This window comes from Lygodium microphyllum, chromosome 4, assembly GCF_053477565.2.
Source record: "Lygodium microphyllum isolate KBCC chromosome 4, Lygodium_microphyllum_v1.1.10, whole genome shotgun sequence".
NCBI lineage: Eukaryota > Viridiplantae > Streptophyta > Polypodiopsida > Schizaeales > Lygodiaceae > Lygodium > Lygodium microphyllum.
In genome coordinates, this window is record NC_141138.1 from 53,616,982 (window position 1) to 53,639,111 (window position 22,130).

Here is a 22,130-nt window from a genome sequence, read left to right on the forward strand (position 1 = left end):
GCTCCCACGCAAGGACTCATTCCTCATAGGGCCACATAGATCCGTAGATACTAGCTCCATCGGTGAAGTAGACCGCCGCGAAGCTGTGTGGGGAATGGCATCCCTATGCTGCTTCCCCCGGATGCAGGAGACACATGGCTGCTGGCTCACCACTATATCCGGCAATCCTCGAACAAGCTGTCCACGTGACGCCCTCCGAAGATAGTCATAGTTCAGGTGACCAAACCGAGCATGCCATAACTCTGATTGTGACTGAGAGGTAAGAAGAAGAGTAGAGAGGGCAGTGGAAGACTTCAGTTTGTAAATGCCATTCTCCTCATATCCGGATGAGAGAACCTTCTTCGATCCACGATCAAGGACTCGCACCGTAGTACTGTCAAACTCCACCAGAAGACCAAGGGAGCAAATCTTATGAACTGAAAGAAGATGGTACCCTAACCCTGGTACATGCAAAACCTCTGAGGTATGGGTACCACCTCGTCCATCCGGAATAAGCTGCATCTTACCCCGACCGGCAATAGACACTGAAGAGCTGTCTCCCATGAGAATCTGCCCACGCGAGGGTCGCAACTCGGCAACACCATCTGATGAAGGAGTCATGTGCCGTGAGGCACCACTATCAACAATCCACTCTCGAGCCTGGGGAGCCGTCATCGCAGTATCAGAAGCATTCGGTGAAGCGTCCTCAATGACAACTAGATGAAAAAATGCAACTGATGAGGGTGCAGCCACCGCTCCAGAATCCTTGTTGTCCTTCTTCTTGGTGTCCTTCGTGTCTTTGTCAGGGCAATCCTTCTTCCAATGGCCAGTCTTTCCACAAATATGGCATGTGGAGTCTTTGTCCTTGTCCTTCTTGGACTTGTTATCCCCCTTCTTCTTCTTTTGGTCCTTCCCCTGCTTCTGAGAGGCTTGACCTGTCAGCGCCTCCGACTTGGAAGCATTCTGTCCCTTTAACTGTTCCTCTTGGTCCAAGACCATAGGAATCAACTCTTCCCACCGAAGAGTAGACTCTCGCCCCGAAGCAATAAGGGCAGAGTAAAATGTACCGAATCGTGGCGGCAACTGGGACAATAGTGTGATCGCCATGTCTTCGGAGGAAATCGGCTTCCCCGCATTCTGAACCTGCATCTGTAGCTGCCTTAGCTTATTAATGTGCTCCCGTAGCGAAGAAGACTTATTTACGGACAAGGTCCGCATCTGTACCTCCAAATAAACCCGCTTCATTAGGGTCATCCGATTGTACATCTAATCAAGCTCCAGCCATATCTCCCGAGCCACCGTCAAGTGCTCGATGTGAGCGATCATGGTTATAGTGCATGATAGAAAGAGAAAGGATCGAATCCTAGCATTCAGTTTGTCCCAATGAGACTGGGCCTTGGCCAACTCCGCACGAGCATCGGAAGAGAGTTTGGACTCATCTCTTACCGAGGGCCGGTCAATCTCCTCCTGTACCAACTCCGCCAAATCATAGGACTCAAGAATGGCCAACATCATGACGCGCCAAATGCGGTAGTTATCGCCGTCGAGCTTCTGATCTGTAGAAAGAGCCGGTAAGACAGGCACCTTCCGGTCCATAATCGCCTGGAACTCCAAGTCAATCTCTGTAGACATCTTCACCTGCAATGCCTTCACAAACGCAAAAGCAGCCCCCTCTGACTGGGAAAACTCAGCCTGCTAAGGCTCTTCCGCGTCATGAATCTTCTTCACCCGCCGGAGGCGATGAAAAAGCAAAACCTGCACTTGTAGGCTGAAAACTCAAACTTCCTCTGCGTCAAACAGCAGTAAACAGCAGCAAATCCACCACCTGTACTCCTTTCCTGTGCACCCACACTCGTTTCAGCCTTGTTCCAAGGCGCAGCCCTCCTGTTTGCCCTTAAACGCAAAAAACGCAAATTTATGTCGCGATGGAAACTCCTCTTCAGATTGATTCTGCGCTCAGTCAGCCCTCAAACACTGCTCTGATACCATGTCAGAGTGCAGCGGTGCGGAAGCGTAGGACTGAGAGAGAGAGAACGCAGAGAGAGAAGAGAGAGAAAGAGACAGTGGACGATGAAGATCTGCTGTATAAAGAATGCTGAATACAAAGATATGCAGATATATACACGGGCGCAGTGCGCTGGACTGCGTGTCTCCACCTCGACGATGCAACCTGCTGTCCACCTCGAAGTCCGCTGCAGTCTGCACTGTTTGCTGTCTGAAATCTGCGAACAGAGACGGAATCTGCGCATGTCACCGATCTGTAATCTGCGAGCAGAGAAGTGTATCAGACTGCTGAGAATGTCAGGTATTTATAGCCGACAACTGCCTGGAAATAGGGCGCCAGAAATGCCCAGTCGGCTGCATTAAATGCAGCCGACTGGCTGCTGCAGGTCGGACTGCCACGTGGCAGTGTCCAACTATGCAGTCCGACTGCATGCAGTCCGACTACACCAGGCTGAAACCTCCTGCCTGGCTGTGATCTCTCTAACACGAAATCCTATCATCACCCCTCGAACGTAGCACGTGGCAGTTCATTTCCATTTCACCAAAGAGCAGGTTGAGTTAGGCACCATTTGCCTAGAGTTTGTGCCATCCAATGACAATTTTGCATATGTGTTGACCAATATGGTCAATCGGCCAATTCTACAGTACTTTCTACCACAGATCAGCTTGGATATACCCTCCTCTACTTCTCCCTCTTACTTCTTCCAATTTGAGAGAGGATTGTTTCCTTCTCTTGATCGTGACAATAATGATGCTTACAATTTCACTTTCAAATTTTTATTTATTTTGAATTGTATATTAAGGATATTTGTAACTTTATCCACACTGTCAAGATGAACTGATTGTAAAAGAGAGCTTAAAGTGAACAATTTCCCTGTGAGGACGTTTGTAACTTCATCCACACTGTCAGGATGACCTGATTGTAAAAGAGGTCTTGAAGTGAGCGATTCCCCTGTGAGTGCACTATCTAGAGTGGCACCATTGGATCGCATTCTGCATGAGCATGACACCCTATATCTCCCTTTGCATTACCCCATACATTGACATTCTGTTCATATAAACAAGCATCTGTACACATTTATTCCTTTTCAATCACGCTTGGAGTGGTCGACTTCAAATCCACCACACTTGCGACATTGCACATGGCAATCTCCAAAGGAGATTTTCCTTACTTGTGTATGCTGGCTTTACCTGTCTTTACTCCTCCCACATCATCTTGCTTGTCTCTTCACATATTCTCCATATGATTGGCACACACACCCCCTTAGATAATCCCTAGACACTTCTCCTAGTAGTGTATGGGATTGCTTTGCTTGTTTTATGAAGAAAGTGAAGCCATCCGTTCTTATTTTCCGTCCTTTGAGACACATTGACTCAATGGGATGAACACTGATTTGAAACCCTTATTTAATGCTAAATCTTATGACAATTTACAACAAAGTCCTCAAAAAATAAAAAAGTCCATTGTTGATTCCATCTGCCTTTGCAGGACTTGGTAGGCCTCTAGGCAGCCAACGAGCACCCTTGGTCTAATGCCCTAGCCTCTCTAAGGTAATCACTTGGGCTCCCTTGGTAAGATAACCATCGCCTTTGTAGTCTTAATAGGTCACTGGGCAGCCGATGTGCACCCTTTGCCCAATGCCTTGGCTGCTTTGGGGTGGGACGCCTTGGGATAAAAGAAATACCTATAAAAGAGCTTATTCCTCATGGCTCAATTTTAGGCCTGAGAAAGGGGTGTTGAGCTAAAAATGCATAAGTCTCACTTAAACAGTCACATAACATACTTAATTAATGAATAAACTTTTTTATTTTAAAAAGAAACACAATCCTAGAGAGTTAGTGTCCCACATGCAAAACTTTAATTTGGGTACCCCAAACTTTCTATAAATAGGCATGTAGCCCACCACTCCTACAATCTCGTTTATGCAGGTTTCAAGAGCCATAACTTTACTGCCCACGCCCCGTTCATGGAGGACATCACGGTTAGCACTTCCCAGAGTCATCTGCTACCACTTGGCGCCTAATTTCACCCTCCATCTCCTTCATCCATTACTAGCAAACTGATTCTCGAGGCTCTTCTATTGCTAGCAACTATTCTACACTGGCATTCTACTGTCTTCACCTGTCGCCCAACTGCACACACCCTTCTAGAGGCTGCGTTTACTGTCTATGGCTGCCGTCCTGACTTCCTCTCTCCTCTCATTGCTACATTTGTACCCTACAGCTATTGCCTATTTTTCTCTTTTTCTCATGCGCCTGCATTTTTAGCCTCTCTCTCCCCTCACTCCTTGTCTACATCAGATCCAACCTCTCGAGCTGCATTTGCTATTGTTTGACACACAAAGGTTGCCTTGCTGCGTTTTTGGATCCTTCCTCCACCTTACAAATTCAGGATACATCAAGGATATCCTAGGCTTCCTCAGCTAACCTATCAGGTTGAATTTCACTGCACCACCCTCCCTATCACTTCTTGGGTCTCTTTAATCCTACATGCTGCATTTTGCCCAGACTTGCTGACATCATCAGTTCTTGCATCAGCATGACAACTTTCAGCCTAGATTTCACTACCAATAGTTGATGTCTAACTATTGGTCACACTCTACATCCATTGGAGAACCTCCTCAACATCTTCAACTTCTATTATGCCTTCTCTATCTACGGCTTTGCTGATCTACACTCTGAAGACAGCTACATTTGCACCAAATCACACCACCATTGTCACCTTGCTCCTAGTGGACAATTCTGCTCCAACTTTTGTCCTACTGCCCACATCTTCATTGGCTGTCCACTCTTGCATTGGATTCAGCTCCAACTGGTGGTCACTATACTCAAGATCCATCTCCAATGGACATGACGGTCCAACACCTCTGTCAACCTACTCCCATGAGAGCCATAGGTTGTTAGATAGCTCTAACATTCAGCATTTTATAAACTTTCATTTGTTATTCGTTCCTCTTCATTCATTCAATTATCTTCTTTCTTTTGTTTTGTGTTTTAGCATTAGTGCTTGAGTTCTCTCTCTATCATGGTCATACACCTTGTGTTTTCTTTTGCACTAGCATATCTCCACAAAAAGGAGAAGAAGAAGGAGGAGAAAGGCAAGGACTCTCCTCCAACTCTTCATCGTCTGGTAGTCCAATTCAAATTCCAACCATGCAGCTAAAGGCGGTGACAGCCTCGGAATCATTCTTTTAATCCTAGTGTTACTCTCTAGTGCCAAAGAGGGAGTATGAACAAGTGGTGGGAGTGAGAAATGTGAGTCTTCATCCATATGCAAGTGGGGTGGACTCTAAAGGCAGAGTTCTGCATGCACCAATAAAGTAGTAAATTCAAATCCTAGAGTTGGTTTGTCTTTCCCATTCATGATGGGGAGGTGTGAATTTGATAGAGAGTGATCTTTGCTTCCTACATGAGGGGACATCATTTGACATATTTGTGGTGTGGCACCAAGCCACCACTTTCCGACTTCACAAATCATACTCCATAGCAAGAGTCTACATGTTCTGGATTAAGACTTCCATCTCCTCTTTGTGCATGGCTTTACCCATCTTGATAAACCACTTATCTCCACTGACCAAGCAATCTTCATGGAGGATGCTAACTCAAGGGCCATTCGTTTGACAAGTTAACAAGAGAGCAGACTTAGTCGGCTCCATTCCCCTTGTCTCTCTTCCTTCATTTGTGCAAGGCCTTTGGCATCTTTCCATTGCCCCACCCTTCCATTTAGCATACCTTTTACCATGCAGGTTCCATCCCATCCCCCGCCATCTCCTCCACTGGTCCACTTGGACCCCCTATCCCTTTCAAAAGGGGGGATCCCGATATCAATGATGCAGTTGTGAATTCCCTCACCCTTCTCTACAGGGGATTCCCAAGATCATGAGGAACTCTTTCAAGAATTTCCATCTTCATGACTGCTAACACTGTTTGCAGCTCTAGCACTGCTCATGTCCATTCATGCATCAACAATGTCCATCTTAGGCACATCAGATGGAGACCTCAGATCTGCCCACGGATTGCCCAAATCTGCCCACAGTCTTCCCAGATTTGCTCCACACTCTGTCCAGCATGCCATGTGGCTTCCCTACTGCAGGCATCATCTTTTTCCTGCATATCAGACCAATTTATGGCCGGAAGGCAAATTCCAGATCTAGGCCAGTAGGTTCCTTGACAGTGTGGACATTTTGCCAGCTTTGCAGGGCAGTCAAGCCTATTTTAGGCCAGTCGCAGCATTTGCAGCATGCTGGTTGGAATAGTCACATGGGACAGAAAATGGCAGAGGAGGATGAAGATAGGGATACCCATGAATCATCATTCCCTATGATTATATAGTCACATGCACTGGCAAGGGTCAAAAAATGGAGTAGGGATGAACCCGGAAATGGCCGTTACTTGTGACCATGACTATGATGGTAGGACAGATCAGTCACCTTTCCCCTATGTATAGGATGAGTCTCCATCCTCCATAGTATCACATGACTTCTCCCACTTTCTGCAAGTTGTGGTCATCTCCCTTTTCTGCTGACTACATTCTTATTCTCCCAGCCAGATCTGCGTTTGCAGCCTTCTCTCTCCTCTCTCCTCAGTCAGATTTCCTCTCCATCCGGTGCCCTTGCTTGCCGTCAGATCAGCAAACACGTAGGGGCCCAGTCCATCATCTTCTTCAGAATTGCTTACAGTCATGTTCTCTTCATCATTGATTCAGGTTTTGCGCTCATTCTCTGTGTTCTCTCTTTCTCTCACAGTGCATCATTGCTTGCCCATTCACACGCACACATCACATCAGCACACTACCACTCTTTACGGGCACCCAAATGTACAAGTGTGTGAACAATAAGAACTTTACCGAACTTATCAATATCAGCAGAAGTGCAAGCCAGTGTCACACTGGTTCAATTCACATCAGAGCCAAAAGAAGAGGTAAATTTTATGTTGCAAACGACCTTAAGAGACATCCATAAAACAACTGAATCAATGTGGTCAGCCTTGAAGGCCAGAAATGCTAAGCCTACCCCCAAATCCATCAAAGCAGAGAACTAAAAAGTACAATTCTTCATAGTTTATGCATACCCTTCTTGTGCAAGGAGCCTACATAGCCTGCGAAGCTCGGGCTTTGGAAGAGAGAGAATTATTGCATATAAATCCACCAACTTTTTTCCACCTCCAGAAGTTGATGGCTCTTGCCCATGAGGATCATTGCTTTCTGCTCCTAGCATAGACAATCTGGATTGCTGTGAATCTAATGAAGCTCTCTCCATGCCCAACTGGGATTGCTCAGCATCACCTTGGCCCCTTGAAGTCTCAGGTATGCCTGATGTTGTAGGACCTCCTTCCTGTCTGGAAGCTCCAGGCATGCCTGATCTTGTGGAATCTTCATCCTGCCTTGTTCCATGTGTCCCCGATGTTGTGGGATCTCCTTCCATCTCCTGATCTTCCCCAGCTTTTACCGAATCCACCAACTGGAATTGCTGATACTTGGTGCTCAGCTTGTTTGTGACGACATCAAGCAATCCCATAAGCTGACAAGGCAACCCCAACTAGTAAGCATTCATCAACATATAAAGAATGGTCTTAGTTGACTGGAGATGGGAAGAAAAGAAAAACTTTAATTGAGCACCTGCTCGAGGTGAGCACTGCTCCTAGAGTACAGTGGTTGATTCAATAACTTCAATAAGAGGACAAGTGGAATGTCTCCTCTCAAAGTTTTTCCTGTGGTTTCTGGCAATGTAACTTCATCAATCAGCTTAGCTTTGCCCTTCTCTTCACAAATGGTCTGTGATGTACTTGAGCAGATTCCAGTCGGTTCCATGTAAGTAAGAAGATCAGCACCTTCATCATGGTGTTTACCAAGATGTGTTAGAATTTCCAAGACACGCCTAGAGACTAGTGGTGGCACCCCTGTATGGGAAACAAAAATATTCCTACGAATGTTAGATGGATTGAGAAAACACGAATGGAAGAAAGATTTAACATCACTAGACTTTAAACCTACCATCGGATAACTGTGAGCGGGCATACACCACATTCCATCGGCAGCCATAGAGGCGCTGTGACAATTCAGGACTTTCAACTGAATTTTCGCCCCTGGGCCTAAGCATGTCTAATAGGAGTTTCACTAGATTAGCTCGAGTAACACTGTGTCCACACAAGTTCAATAAAAGTCGTTGTAGAAGCCCCTTAGCAATAAGAGGCTGCACAGTGCAGACAGATCAAGATAATGTAATAAGAATTTGTACAATGTTTCAATGAAACATGTCACAAAGACATTGATATCAAGCTTGAATCAAACCTGTGCCAAGCACAAAAGTCGAAGGATTGACTTTAAACCACCTATGTCTATTAGAGGTTCCCCTTCAACTTCCTTGATTTTCATACTCGCATTTGCTGATCTCCTACCCATCGGCAAATTTACAATTCCACGTTCCGTGGCTGAATGACTTCCAGGGGGCATTCCAATGTTATTTCTCCTGACTCCAATCCTATTAGCACTACCAAAAAGGCCCCTTGTTTGGTATTGATTCATTGCTCGCTCGCGCAGTAACTGAGCTTCAGCAAGAAGAGATGGAGGTAAAGCTTCCAAGACTTGATCTGATGAAGTTAAAAGGACCTAGTAGAAAAAGGGAGTGTCATCTAATGAGAAAGATGGCTAATCAAAATGTAAAAACTAACTACTAAATGCACCTGCTTAGCATTCTGAAAACCCTCAAAAATAAAACATTACCTCTTCTCGTAATTCTGCAGGGAAAGTTGCTATAATGGATGCACTATCCATTTCGACAGGTTGCCCCTCCACTTGCTGTGCCTGGATTAATCTCTGAGCTCGTTGCTGTGCCAGAACTTCAGCCTGGATGTCAGGAGGAAGTGCAGCTAAAAATTCCGGATCTATATCTTCCGTTGGCAATGAAGGTTGTGGAACATTAGCAGCTCTCGCTGTCTGAGTTTCATGTGAAGCTAGAACCTCTGCACGTAGATACTCAGGAAGTGCTTCTAAGAAAGTTGGATCAATTGTGTTTACCTCCTGCAATCCTTCTTGCCTGTTTCTATATTCAGCTTGTGTGTGATTTCCATCTTCTTCCTGAGGGGCTTCCTGATGCTCAACAAGCTCAGTATCATTCTCTATTGCTGCACAATTGACAGCTTCATCCAAACTTTGCTCTCCACTGTCAGTGGTCACCATATGGCCTGATAAGATCCCTTCCACGTTCATTTCAACACTTTCCGCATTACTGATTGTGCGGTTGCAATCATTGCTAATATTTATCTCAGAGCTCTGAAGGCTCTCTCCACCCAAGGCAGTAACTTCTCGAGAAACCTCTTCACCCCTCATAACCCTTCCATCTAGAGTATTATCCTGCCCTTCCTCAGCTGTATTACCCTGTCCCCCTTCAGAGGCATTACTTTGCCCTCCTTCGGCATTACCCTGCCCTACGTCAGTACGTCGAGCAGAAACTTCTGCTTCTGATTGCATGCCAATGTCAGCACTACTTGGAACACCTGCATCCTGAGAGCTTGCACCTTCTCCTCTAGTAGCAGGCTCTTCTTGTTCTACAATTGGCACATCCCCTGCTGGTTGTGCAACAGCTTCAACATTGTTATCAGTCTGATCAGCAGCTGGCTCTTCTCCAGGAAGAAGGCTCCTTAGCCGACAGATAAACTGCTGTTCAATGCCCTGTGCAAGTGCTGCAGCATATGCCCCTGCTTGTGGTTGACCATCATCTGTCCAAGTGCTTAATCGACCATCTGACCTTGTACCTCTCCTTCCAGTCAAATACCCAGGATCCACAGAAAAATCAAGGAGGGGAGGTGGAGGTTCTGCAAAAAAACGGTCACCCATATGCTCGGGCATTACTGGATCATACATGTAGAAGTGACTTACATCAAATCCAGTAAGCAACGCATCTGCATCTCTCGAAATACTACCAGCTGCTCCCCACAGTGCATTGTTGCCAGCTCCTGTGGTTGAAACCACCCCAGAAGGCAAAGCAGGTCGCTCTAACAAAGGGTGGTGGAAAACCCCACCCCTATCCCCTGCTGATCTTTCAGGAAAAGGTCTGTATGCAGCTGCAGGTCTGCGACGGTCCACTACTGTTGACCGTCGAAAGGAGCTGAAAATCTCATTCATGCCTTGAAAAGGATCACCAGGAAAGTCAACAAGAGCTGCAGGACCCCCATGGCCTAGAACCTGCACCTGATTGAACCGAGTAAACCCATCTCTCCAACGTACCTCTACAACTTGATTTTCCTGCCAATCATCATCCTCATCTTCGTCTTCAACCATATCTTCACCATAATCATCACCAAGTCCATTATCTTCATGATCTTCCACATCAGTTTCAGGAGGAGAGAGATGGGGAACAGCCTCTGCTCCTTCCATGTCATCCTCATCTTCATCTTCTTCATCCTCTTCTTCTCCATCATCCGCATCCATTTCTTCATCATCCTCAACAACATTTTCGATCCTTTGACCCACTCCGAATTGCCTCTCTGCTGTAACAGTACCCCCTTGCCCAGGGACTCGTTCAGATGCTTCATCCAAATAACCGTCAGCATTATCTGAATCCAACTGACCTGTTTGGACATTTGACTCCAAATTTTGGTCTCTGCTGTTGTTTACATCTGCTGGCATGCTTTCTGCATTCAATTGAGCCTCAGAGAGGCCAGGATCATTCCCAGGATTGCTGGTTGAAATAACCAAGTGGCCATTTTGCTGAGATTCATCAGAAGGTTGTCCTTCAGTTAAGTGCACACCTTGATCAGATGATCTCTCTTCTGTTACTGCTGCATTTGTGTCAGCTCTTGTTGCAGTTGCATACAGTAGATCCACAGAATGGGAAGCTCTTGTAAGCACTTCAAGTGCCTTCAAAACTGCATTAATTGATTTTGGTACCTCTGGATGATCAAGATCAATCACTTGGAGAGTACTTGTCAATGACTGAACCAAGCCAGAATCGATCATGACTTTTGCCATCTCGATTGAAAACCCAGGAGCTTGAGCAGTACTAGAAGTATTGGCAGATAGAATGAGATTGACCAGAAAAACAAAAGCTTTTACTTTTCTACTGGGTGGATGTACCTTTTTCACACTGTTCTTTAGTGTATTACTTGCAAAAGATGATAATGCTCTGGAAATCTCAGAAACAACTCGTCTTCTTCCTTCCCCAGAACGTATACAAACTGCCAATAAAAAGTATGCAGCCTTAACTGACAGTTTTTCTTTCCACTCATCCTCATTTGACTTCTCATTTACTTTCTCAGCAGCATATGGAAGTAGCCTGTGAAGGATATGATAGAGAAGCCCACCATGGCCAACCACTTCAGAACCTGCTTGGTTTGGAACCTTGCTTTGACTACTCTCAGAATCACGGCGTAGCACAACTCCAACAGCACCAGAGTACATAAGAAGAATTTCTGTCATCAGTTTCAAAATGAAGGCCACCTTTGCTAAACCAGCAGAGGTATCTGATAATTGTCCCTGACCAAGCATGAGGACTTCATCACACTTTGCTTTCCCTTTGGTATCCAAACTTCTGTTTTCAACATCCATTGGTGCTGCAGAATCTGAAGATTTGCAATCCCTCCCATGAACTGTTGAGTATAGTATAACTTCAAGCAATTGATCTACTACTTGAGCAAAGCTATGGGGCACCTTTTTGTGATGTCCTTTTGACTTGCTCACAACATCAGGTGCCTTTGTTCCATCACTGCAGGATGCTCCATTGTGAACACCAGAAGTTCCAACCTTACCTTTGTCTTTGTCATCCTTAGATTTTTCTTTTTCTTTTGCCAGAACAATATGAGGCCGGCCACCAATGTTCTCAATCTGGCAAACAGCAGCTGAAGCTTGCATAAAAACTCCAGGATTTCTCAAAACAACAGGTGCTAGTGCTGTCAAAAACATGCGAGTGGATACACGTCCATTGTGTCGTTGAAGAGTTGCCATGAGTGTATGCCTTATTTCCAGCTCCATAGCTTGCTGTAATGTCTGCACATCCTCCAACAAATGTCGGATAATAACAGCAGCAACACTGTCAAATCCAGGAAAAAGGGACTGCCTTGGAAGATTCAAGATCGCAGTCAATCCCCCTGCTTCAAGGAATTGAATAGCAACAGAATGCGTCTTAGTAAGTCTTGCACACAGTTGCAGAACAGCTTGCACTGTTGTAGCTGGAATTTGATTTCCAAGGAAATTACATGCTATAGTCATAGCATGATGCTGCTCATTTTCTGTCAAAAATCCTGCAGCTTTGCCAAGTGTGGCAATAAAAGGATCTGACTCCATTTCATTTACAAGACCTCTCACCTCAGATCTCTGATGATCTGGACCAGAGCCTGATCCACTTGCAGCTCCAATGTTGCTTGTCGCGGCAGGCTCCTCAGTCTCTTTTGACATCTTTGGTTTATACTGTAACAGAAGGTCCAGGACTAACAGCAAAGCAGTTGCCCATTTTGGCACAGTAACCAAAGTATCAGTGCCCTTCTTTATCTCAAATCGTGATAAGATGTCTAATGCAATGGTAACTAGACCATGCTCTGCAGCAACCTCCCGTGTTGTGCTGTCTTCATTCAGAATCAGAACTAAAGAATGTGAAATCATAGAAAGCATATTAGAGTTTGTGCTAAAAGCATCTGGTGCTGACAGTTTGAGCTGGTGAACTAAGTATGCCACAACTCCAGCACGGTCTTCACCCTTATTATGATTGCACATTGTTACAAGCAAGTCTGTCAGAGGAAAGATAGCAGCATCGTTATTCTGCAAAACTATAGTGCAGGTTGCCAGCATTTCCTCTACTGGTGGAACCTTTATATTTTCTTCTTCTGAAAGGGTTTCTTTACCTTTGCTACTCTTAGTGTCAGTGGCGGCATCCGAGCTACCAAGAGAGAGAGCCAAGGCACGAGCAAGCTCATCATCTTCCTGGGGTTCCTCAGGATGGCTGAATAGCCATTCCATGGCCATTTCAACACTGTTTGTTACCACACGTCTCAATGCCTCTTCAGCTCTCTCCCTAGAAAATCCCATCTCAACTATAGTCGAAATAGAAGATTCATCCGGAGGTGGCCCAAAAAGACGAGCATCGCCATTTCTCCGATCCTTCACATCAACCACACCAGAATATATTTGTGTAAGTATTGAAGCAACAGAGGCTACTAAACTTGAGCCACATTTTGTGAACAATGGATGCTTCCAAACAGGCAAGATATTCTCCAGCACTTGCAACTGCAGCTTCCGCGCTAAGGCTTCTGGATCCTTTGGGATATTAATAGCTGCCCCAGCAACTGGTTGGACAAGGAGTTGGGCCGTTGGTTGAGGTGAGAGTAGCAATGCAGATGTAACCAAATGTTCCAGAAGCTTTGCATAGCTTCGCAAGGTCTCTAACAAACATGATCGCTTATCCAACCCAGGCTCATTTTTATGTGAATCGGTTCCAGTTTCCATGGCAAAATCAGATGATTGCAACTCCCAAAGGATTTGACAAGTGGCTTTGAAAGTGTCAAATAAACGCCCTAAAGCACCATGGGCATAGAAACTATTTACAAGTAAAGTATTGCATGTATTCCTTCGACTGTCAAATAGAACTGCAAGCATATCATCTACAACTTTCCCAAAGAAACGACACTTTACTGATTCCAACTCTATTGAATCGTATTGACTGTCAAAGCCCAAGGTGTCATGAAAAAGCTTGGCTATTTCAGAAGCAATACCCTTTGCGGTTGAGCCAGGAGATGCAACATCATCACGACGACGAGAGGGGATCACCATTGCTTTTCCCAATGCTACAAACAAACCACGAACAGAAAGCACAAGCCGAGTCATCATATCATAGTCCAAAGTGTCAGGGCACACACCCTTTCCATTATCTTGTGATTGTGACCCCTCTCCTGAATTTGAAGCTCCCTCAAGGTCAACCTGTGGAACATGTGTATAGCGAGCAAGACGTGGAGCCCTTGCTGAGAAGAAGTTAGCTACTGCACTCTGGTCTCGCCTTGCACGGCGATGAAGTCCATCTCCACTAGGCATTACAGGAAAATATTCAGACTCTGAACGCCAATGAGAACTTGTACCATCACGTATAGACACTGGATTTACATACTGCACTGCAGGAGAAACTTCAAGATCATCCTCGCCTTCTCTCGCAGCAGTACCTTCACAGTTGACTGCACCTGATCCTGCAGATGCTGCCTCTGCATTGCCACCACTATCTTCTCTCTTTGATCCAGCTCTAGCTTCGTCAATCAAAGATATCTGCCACAAAACTTCTCGATAAACCTTACCAATGCTGGAAAGAAAAGTGGGGCCCCCAGCGCTTATCTCGTTCATCATGGTATTTGTGCTTCTCACCAATACTGAAGAGAGACTGAGAAACAACTCTGTTGATGTAAGGCATCTCACCACTCTTTTTCTTTCTGAACTTTCTAATTCAAAAAGTTTGTCACCTGTCAATGAAAGCATAGCTTCAACTGTAGCAGTAAGAGACTCCCTTAAAGCACCACAAACAGCACGAGCAAGTACACTAGCATGCTGTGGTGAAAAGGCCCTGAAAACTGAAAACATGCTATGAGCAACAGAAGATCCCCCAAATGACACTGGTAGATTGGGTAATGTGTAAAGAGTTAAAATAGCTTCTACACCTTTCTTCTCAATGAACACCCGACAAGTTTCTGCATTTTGCAGTAAGCTTTCTAGCAACCTTGCAGCGTTATTCATATACTCTAAAAGGCATGCCTCTGAAATGTCAACTAAACTTTGACAAGATGCTGCACCAGATTGCTGTTCCATGGGCACCGCACCATCTGTTTCCATGGGCACAGGAGCCTCTATATCCTCCACCTGGTTTGATGATGTTGAAACCCCTCCAACAGCAGCAATTGTTGACAGGATGTCTATGCATGCATCTACTCCAGAACCACGCAAACTTGGGGCATGGCGCATCAGTTCCTCCAACCCAGTGGCTAATGAGCCAGGAGTTTCATTGGCTAAAGCTCGAAGATAGGACTTTGAAGTAAAGACCTTAACTAGGCAGCCCAGAGCATTGCAGTCTTTAACAGCTTGCAAGCCAGAGTTATTTAAACATAATGCATCTAATGTCTGGGGTATGCAACTGATGGCCTCTGAAGAAGGCAGAACTCCACTTGTAATTGCATTCAAAAACGCTGCAGGCAAACCAGTAGACTCCAGACCTGAATAGCATGTTGGATCCTTGTGGATAAGATCACTCATCACTGATGCTGCTAGTGAAAACACACCACCACCGAACTCCTTTGCATGCCTGAAAATTGTGCAAAGACACGAAGCCAATACACTTTCCTCTGAAACATCTATTCTTGCAGCATTTCCTGGAGCATAGGTGCCCAATGCAATGACTCTAAGCAAATCTTTTAACAGTGTCCTTTGTTGGAATGTTATAAGAGTCTCTGATGGTGAGGTAGTAGTCTGCTGAGCATTCAAATCAACAGTGGCCAAATTAGTTTCTTCAGAAGCCGGTTGTTCTTCTCGTCTTCTACTTGCATTTTCTTCCACGCGACTGATCTCAAGCTTGAGCCTTCCAACAGCATCATCCAAACCCCCCAAGTCTCTAAACAAAGTCCCTGCTGGGTTGCTGTAATCCATGAAGACTTCCATAACATGTACAGCTGCACTCACAAGCTGTGTATGCAGAGGATTGGTGTCCTTCAAAAGGGGCAGTAAAGTAGGTATAAGACCACACTCCTTCAAAGCAGCACATCCAGAGGATGATGACACTAACACTGTGACCAGATACAGGAGTGCTTCCATCAAAGATATCGAGCAACTTGAAGCTGCTCCATTCAAAAAGCTTATAGATTTTTGCATGAGGTTGGATAAGATACCAGGATGCCCTCCAGCACTGATTGCATTGATGACAATGGATTGACGAGATCGATCTTGAGCTTGTGCAGCTAAGGCAAGAACTGCAAATATGCGGATGTCTTCAGGCACTGAATCCTCATAGTGTAGGAGTGCCACAAGTTCAGTTGTAAATTCAGGCTCATTGGCAAAAAATGCAGATAAATCTTCATGATCAGGGTTGGATTGCATCAGGATTGTGAAAGCAAGGAGTCGAATGCAAATCAATTGGCGGCGCGAATGGACAGAGTGGAAAGACATTGCAAAACGAAGTCGTGTTAACAAGGAGAACCTCAAACTGGAAGGCACCCTGTAGTGATCAACTAATTCCTTCAGTAAGGATAGATCACTGCCGCAGTAACTGTGCAGATCATCCATGTGAATAATCTGCAAGCCGACTATGTTATCATTGTTCTCAACACAATCCAGGTCTGTAGATTCATCTAGATAGAACTCAAAATGTAATGTAGATCCCATCCTTAGAGCAGAATGATCACAACCATCATCCAATACGCAAGCTACTAATCCCAGACCTACTTCCTTACCCCCCCACCCCTGGACAAGAGAAAACAGGCGTGCATTCAGTGCCTGATCTCCATGCCAACGGACTGCTCTATTAGACTGCACCGGCTTTTTCACAAATGCAGCAAGTGTCTGCAGTGAAGCTGTCACAACATCGCTATCCGTTGAAGTAAACAAAGATGATAGATGCTGGCATGTGAACAAGGTACAAAGTTTTATTCATGGAGGCAAAGAATCATGTTAAAGAAGTATCAAAATGACTGAATACTCTGATGCAACAGTTCCTGCTAAAGAGAACATGCAAAAGAGAAACTGTAAAGTTACACAATACCTCATATGAACTGTAGCAATACTTGTTCACGCAGTTTTCTAGAATAACCTGTGTTACCCTAAGAATCTGCAGCACAGCTTCTTTTGGGAAGGGCAGAGATTCATTGTAGGGCTCCCCTTCTAGCTGAAGATCCTTTCTTGGTCTAATGATTCTCTCAAAATAAGAATCAAAATGGTTCATGAGATCAACCCAATGATAGAAATCCCCCTGTCAAAAAAAGAAAAAGGTTAGGAGGGATAAAGGCTATACCAGAAGAATAAGGTAAGCCATTAGAACTACGTATTCAGTCAACCATGAAGGCTTCTCTTTCAATACCTTGTCGTACTCCCACTTGAAACCAGTAAGTGGAAGTTCTATGTTCTCAAATGGAGCAGCAGTAACAGATGTGACAAAGTCCCGAATCTTAGGGGGCTGCAATACGAAGATCAGTTTCAGAAACTCCATGCAAGACAGTTTGCCATGAACATGAACAATGTATACTAGTGATCACATGCCTTGTTGCTGTTAAGCCTCCCGGGAAGCTTCATTGGCTTGTTTGCAGGACTAATCAATTTTTTTAAACGTTTTGAAACTAAGATGGACTAGAATCTCCTATGTCTTGCCATGTCAAATCAAAAAGCAATCTCAAGTGATTATCAATAATGCACCATCTAATCACAGCGCATTCTTTAAGCCAAAAATGCTAAATTAACCATCTGAACAGTCCATGCTAGGCTAGGTGCGCACACTTAGGCTTAGGCTCTCTATGACACAAAACCATGTTTAAACATAGCTACTTTCAAAGGAGTAGTAAGCCATCACATATAGATCTTAAACAGGTGAACTCTTCAAGTTTCACTTTTCTTGCTCTTCTGAGATTGATAAATACAAGGATAAGCTCCAGCTAAGTTCAAACTGTGACGCATTCTGTTGGTTCTAGGGGGGATCAAATGCAATTTTCTATCTAAAAACTGATCAAATGTGGTCGAAATGCACAATAGAAGGCTCTCATGAGTCTGGTGCAAAGCACGTGAAGAATTGTGGCTTGCCAGGCAAACTAGCTTGCAGTCCCCCTGCATTTTAATTCTAAGGGAGAAATGGTAAAAGGCATCTGCTAATGCTTTTCTGAACTTTTAAAAATGGTGATGAGCATTGATGATCAATAATTCAAGGATCTTGACATCGAGAGAACTTGCAGACCAGCAACTTGTCACCTTGGTATGGTTCCTAGCCAAACTAAAATGGCTATCAACCATTGACAATAAGCTCCATCAATAACTGAATAACCTTCCCATCAACGTAATCAGTGGATATTGTATTAATCGCTCATTGCACAGGTTTTTATCACCGTATTGCCGGAAACTATATGAACTTTATTTGATGAATGCAATTGGCTGCAAAACAAATTCTTCCTGCAAGTCGATATGTAAGTAAGAAAACAAAGCATACCACTTCGACCCCGCGCTTCTTCTTTGCTTTCATGGTGTGTTAGGGGGACGAGGAAAGCTGTACTTCAGTAGACAACGTGAAGCTTGGCTGATGAAGAAGGCGCATCCATCAAAAGGCAGATCGATCGGAGGAGGGAAGGCGATGGTTCGAATTAAACGCAAAGATCCTTCGGACCAAGGAGACCAATGGTTATGATCTAGGGTTAGCGATGCACTGTTTATTTTTCCTGTACAAGGAAGAAGGAGGAGACAAGGCTTGGGGGAGGGGGAAGAGGAGAAAGGAGGAAAGGAAGAGGAAGAGCAACAGACCAAGAGGAAGAGAATAAGAAAAGAAAATGCCTTTTTACCCTTTCTCCTCGTAATTGTATTTAAATAAGTAGCTGTAATAATTATTGCACCTTTTATGGTGATTGCTTTTGTATAACATGGTACTTTTCCTTGAGAAAGAAGAATATCACTAGGGAAGTTCAATGGACATTATAGAATATATTAACCAAGAATATCTAGCTGCACGCACAATGTCGAAACTCTCCTAAACTCGGGGAGAATAGTTAATTGCCCCATCGCACCCAAGGAAATTAACAGGGGTGAGGAGGTTTGTGGGCAAGAACTGTACCAAAGTGGTCGCCCAAGCATGCTAGACAAAGGATTTGAAAGAGATGACAAAACTTAGAGTCACAATCACATATCTCATTGGTTGTTGAACAATGCATACTCACATCTTATGAATGAGATGCCTTAGGGCTACTAGCTTGGGTTAGATTCTGCTTTTTGGCAAGGGTTGGTGAGGGAAATATAAGCGTAAGGAAACCCCGCTCCCCTTTCTTGCACTAATTGCGACCGTGTGGTAGTGGGGGAGTGGGGTCTTCCTGCCCCCACTACCCTAGGCACAATTGGGCCCTTAGAAGGAACCTTACAATTATAAGACTTCTTGGTTTGTGCAAACAATGGTTGAAACACTAACAAATATTTTTACTAGCGTCCTTACATACAATTAATAGCTTCGTACAAAGGTGCAACACCACAAAAATATGACATTGTGTTCTAGCCTATATTTACGCATACATACAAACACAACATTACGTATGATAAACTAAAGATAGAAAATGCTCTAACTTACTGAGCATGTGCTATATGTTTCAAAGGTGATCAAACGAACGAAATTGCCTTAAAGAATTGTATATTGCCATGCAACATTAGCATACAAAATAATTTCAAATATGTGATGTAGAGTCTAGACCACAGAGAGAGAGAAAGAAAGAAAGAAAGAAAGTTATATTAACGTCTTCTAAAGACCAAAACTGGCCTATGAGACAAACTGTGATACAACTGATGAGGTCCAGCTATCCAAAATAAAAGTGCTGAATGAAAAGCTAAAAACTGGAAACTGAAAATACGGTGCTGTGAGTGTGATAAGTGTCGTATATGTGTATGTGCGTATATAGCTCTGGTACTCCAGATAATGGCTACAAAAGGGGAACAAATGTCGGCTGTGATAGGGGAACAACTGTCGGCTGTGATAAAGTGGTGCGATGTGTATATGTAACAGATGCAGGGAGATATACTATCCTGGGATGTAGTAGCAGTCGTCGAAGTCGCTAATAGCAGGTGATCCCTCCTGGATGCAGGATGTGGTACATCGGCGGTGGAGAAAGAGCAAATTGGAGATCTGAGATCCAATGTGTCGAGTGTCGTCAGATCTCAGTCTGCTGTCGATGTAGATCAAGAATCCTCCGGATCTCCTGTCGGTGTGGTTGTGGGGTCCGAAACCCCCGGATCCTCGTGCGGCGTCGGGTACGCTGGTCCTCAGCATGCTGTAGTGTGAGCCCGGAGGTCTGGCTGGAGGCTGGTATAGTAGCTCTCACTCTGTCTGTCTGTGAGAGAGAGAGAGAGAGAGAGAGAGAGAGAGAGAGAGAGAGAGAGAGAGAGAGAGAGAGAGAGAGAGAGAGAGAGAGAGAGAGAATAGATTTGTGGAAGGCATTTGAGCCTCACATACATTGACCTAGGTTTGTCACAAAGTAGATACTAAAAGCAAAGATGGAGCTAAGGAGTGGGGTGGAAGTGAGGATTGAAAGGCCCACTAACCTCACCCTACAAATGACTAAAGGGCTGCCAACCCCACCTTGGCTACATTGGAGTACAATGAAATACAATGATGGCACCATGGATGTGCATACACATACATACACGCATAGTGTCTATGGGTGTGTGTGTGTTGCCTCAAGAAGGAGAGAGATGGTTTACTATAATGAATGTTACCATGCATAGTGAGAGAGAGAAAGGACATTTGTTGGCCTTGTAGCCTGCCTATACTTGTGCTTGTATTGGATTAGAAAAGTCCAATGGTGGGGCATCAATAGGATATCCTTGTTTCGAGAGCATCACTCACTTTTGGTGCACCCACAATGGCTCTATCTTCCACTCTTACTCTCTATCTCTTGCCTACTTCACTCATTCTCAAATGCATCATTTTATGAGAAAAACTTTTGAGCATGTTACATTTAAGCATTGTATATGAGAGCACTTAAATTTAGTTGTGGGGGAATGGGATCTCCCAAACCCCACTATCTCAGGGCACAATCGAGCCCTTAGAAGCAACCTTACAAATCATAGGCTTCTTGCTTATTACAAGTCCAATAAACATGTATATGATAGGCCCTCATGCTCTTATAATAGCTTGACTAACATGCAAATCACATTAGTTTGTGCACAAATTACCTAAGCCACCATAATGGTCAACTCATACATTATTGTTAGCTCATTGTACACCTTATTGGAGTGCACAATGTCCTCGTGAAGGTGTTAAGTTGATATCTTGGTGTATACCACCAAATGTAACTATCTTCATAGTCTCGATTAAACTAGTGCCCAAACAATACTGTGTGCTATTGTCTAATATTGTGTGGTAAGATAGTAATATCTTACATTGTGCAAACAATGGTTGAAGCATGGATAAATAATAAACTAGCTTCCTTGCACAATTAGCAAATTCACACAGAGTGTAACACTTCACATTAATATTTCATCGTGCGCTAGCCATATTCGTGCATATTGAAAAGGTGAGCACGAGTCAGATAAGAGCACAAGTGGAAGTAAGAGAGCGATGGTCATCAAAGTTTGAACTCAAGAGAGTAAGATTGATATGTGGAAACTCCAATAGTCACAATGTGTGACCTACCTTCTCTTTATTATTCCATAGTAAAGAATAAAGAATAAAGATGACACTGATGGGCAGCTGCCACCTACAGTGCACAAGTGTACGAGCACTGAGTACAATATAAATGTAAGTAGCTAGGCACAAAGTGGCCTTTACCCCCCAACAACCTCCTACTTAAAGGCGATTGTGTCCATAGTGAGGAGAAAAATACAAAATGTACATATGAATACAATTAGACAAGGAAAGACATCATCTCATCCTACATCCATCATCTTCCTAAGGAAAACATAACGTTCCACTTGGAAAACAAGATTCTCATTTGTAGAGAGCTTGACAAGCTCTATCTACTTGTTCTCAATCACCTCTCTAATGAGGCGATAATGCACCTCAATGTACTTGGTCTTCGCATGAGATGAGATTATATGCTAACTAGATAGCACTCATAGAATCCGGATGCATGATAGGAGCCATATAGGTGATACCAAGGTTTGCTCAACTAGAGGGCCTAACCATAGGGTCTCCTTGCAAGCCTCAGTGGTGGTTGCAATGTGTCAACCTCGATCATAGATAAGATAGTGCATTTTCACACCCTAGACATCCAAGAAACAACACATCCAACAAAGATGAAGACATAGCTAAAGGTGGACTTCCTAGTATTTGCATGTCCTGCATAATCTGAGTCAGTGTACCCACAACTCCAATATCCCAATTGCCATAGTAAAAACACAAGCCTATAGTATCCTTAAGGTATCTCGTGATACCCTTCATGACATTTCAATGTCACCGGCCAAGTATCACCATATAACAAGCCACAACTCCCACTATAAATGCTATGTTAGATCAAGTGGC

At 44.2% G+C, this 22,130-nt stretch overlaps 1 protein-coding gene across 1 annotated transcript in view; it reads right to left on the reverse strand.

Annotated features, from left to right (window-relative positions):
- LOC148037044 (E3 ubiquitin-protein ligase UPL1-like) overlaps positions 1–18,441 on the reverse strand; it is a 44,568-nt gene extending 26,127 nt beyond the window's left edge. The window contains exons 1-8 of the mRNA XM_087675990.1: positions 18,126–18,441; positions 17,013–17,108; positions 16,698–16,904; positions 8,705–16,555; positions 8,273–8,590; positions 7,976–8,174; positions 7,601–7,881; positions 7,054–7,502 (exon numbers count right to left, since the gene is read on the reverse strand). Of these exons, the coding sequence (XP_087532116.1) occupies positions 7,054–7,502; positions 7,601–7,881; positions 7,976–8,174; positions 8,273–8,590; positions 8,705–16,555; positions 16,698–16,904; positions 17,013–17,108; positions 18,126–18,158 (9,434 nt within the window). The 5' untranslated portion in view covers positions 18,159–18,441. The remainder of the gene's footprint in view (positions 1–7,053; positions 7,503–7,600; positions 7,882–7,975; positions 8,175–8,272; positions 8,591–8,704; positions 16,556–16,697; positions 16,905–17,012; positions 17,109–18,125) is intronic.
- Between the last annotated feature and the right edge of the window lie 3,689 nt (positions 18,442–22,130).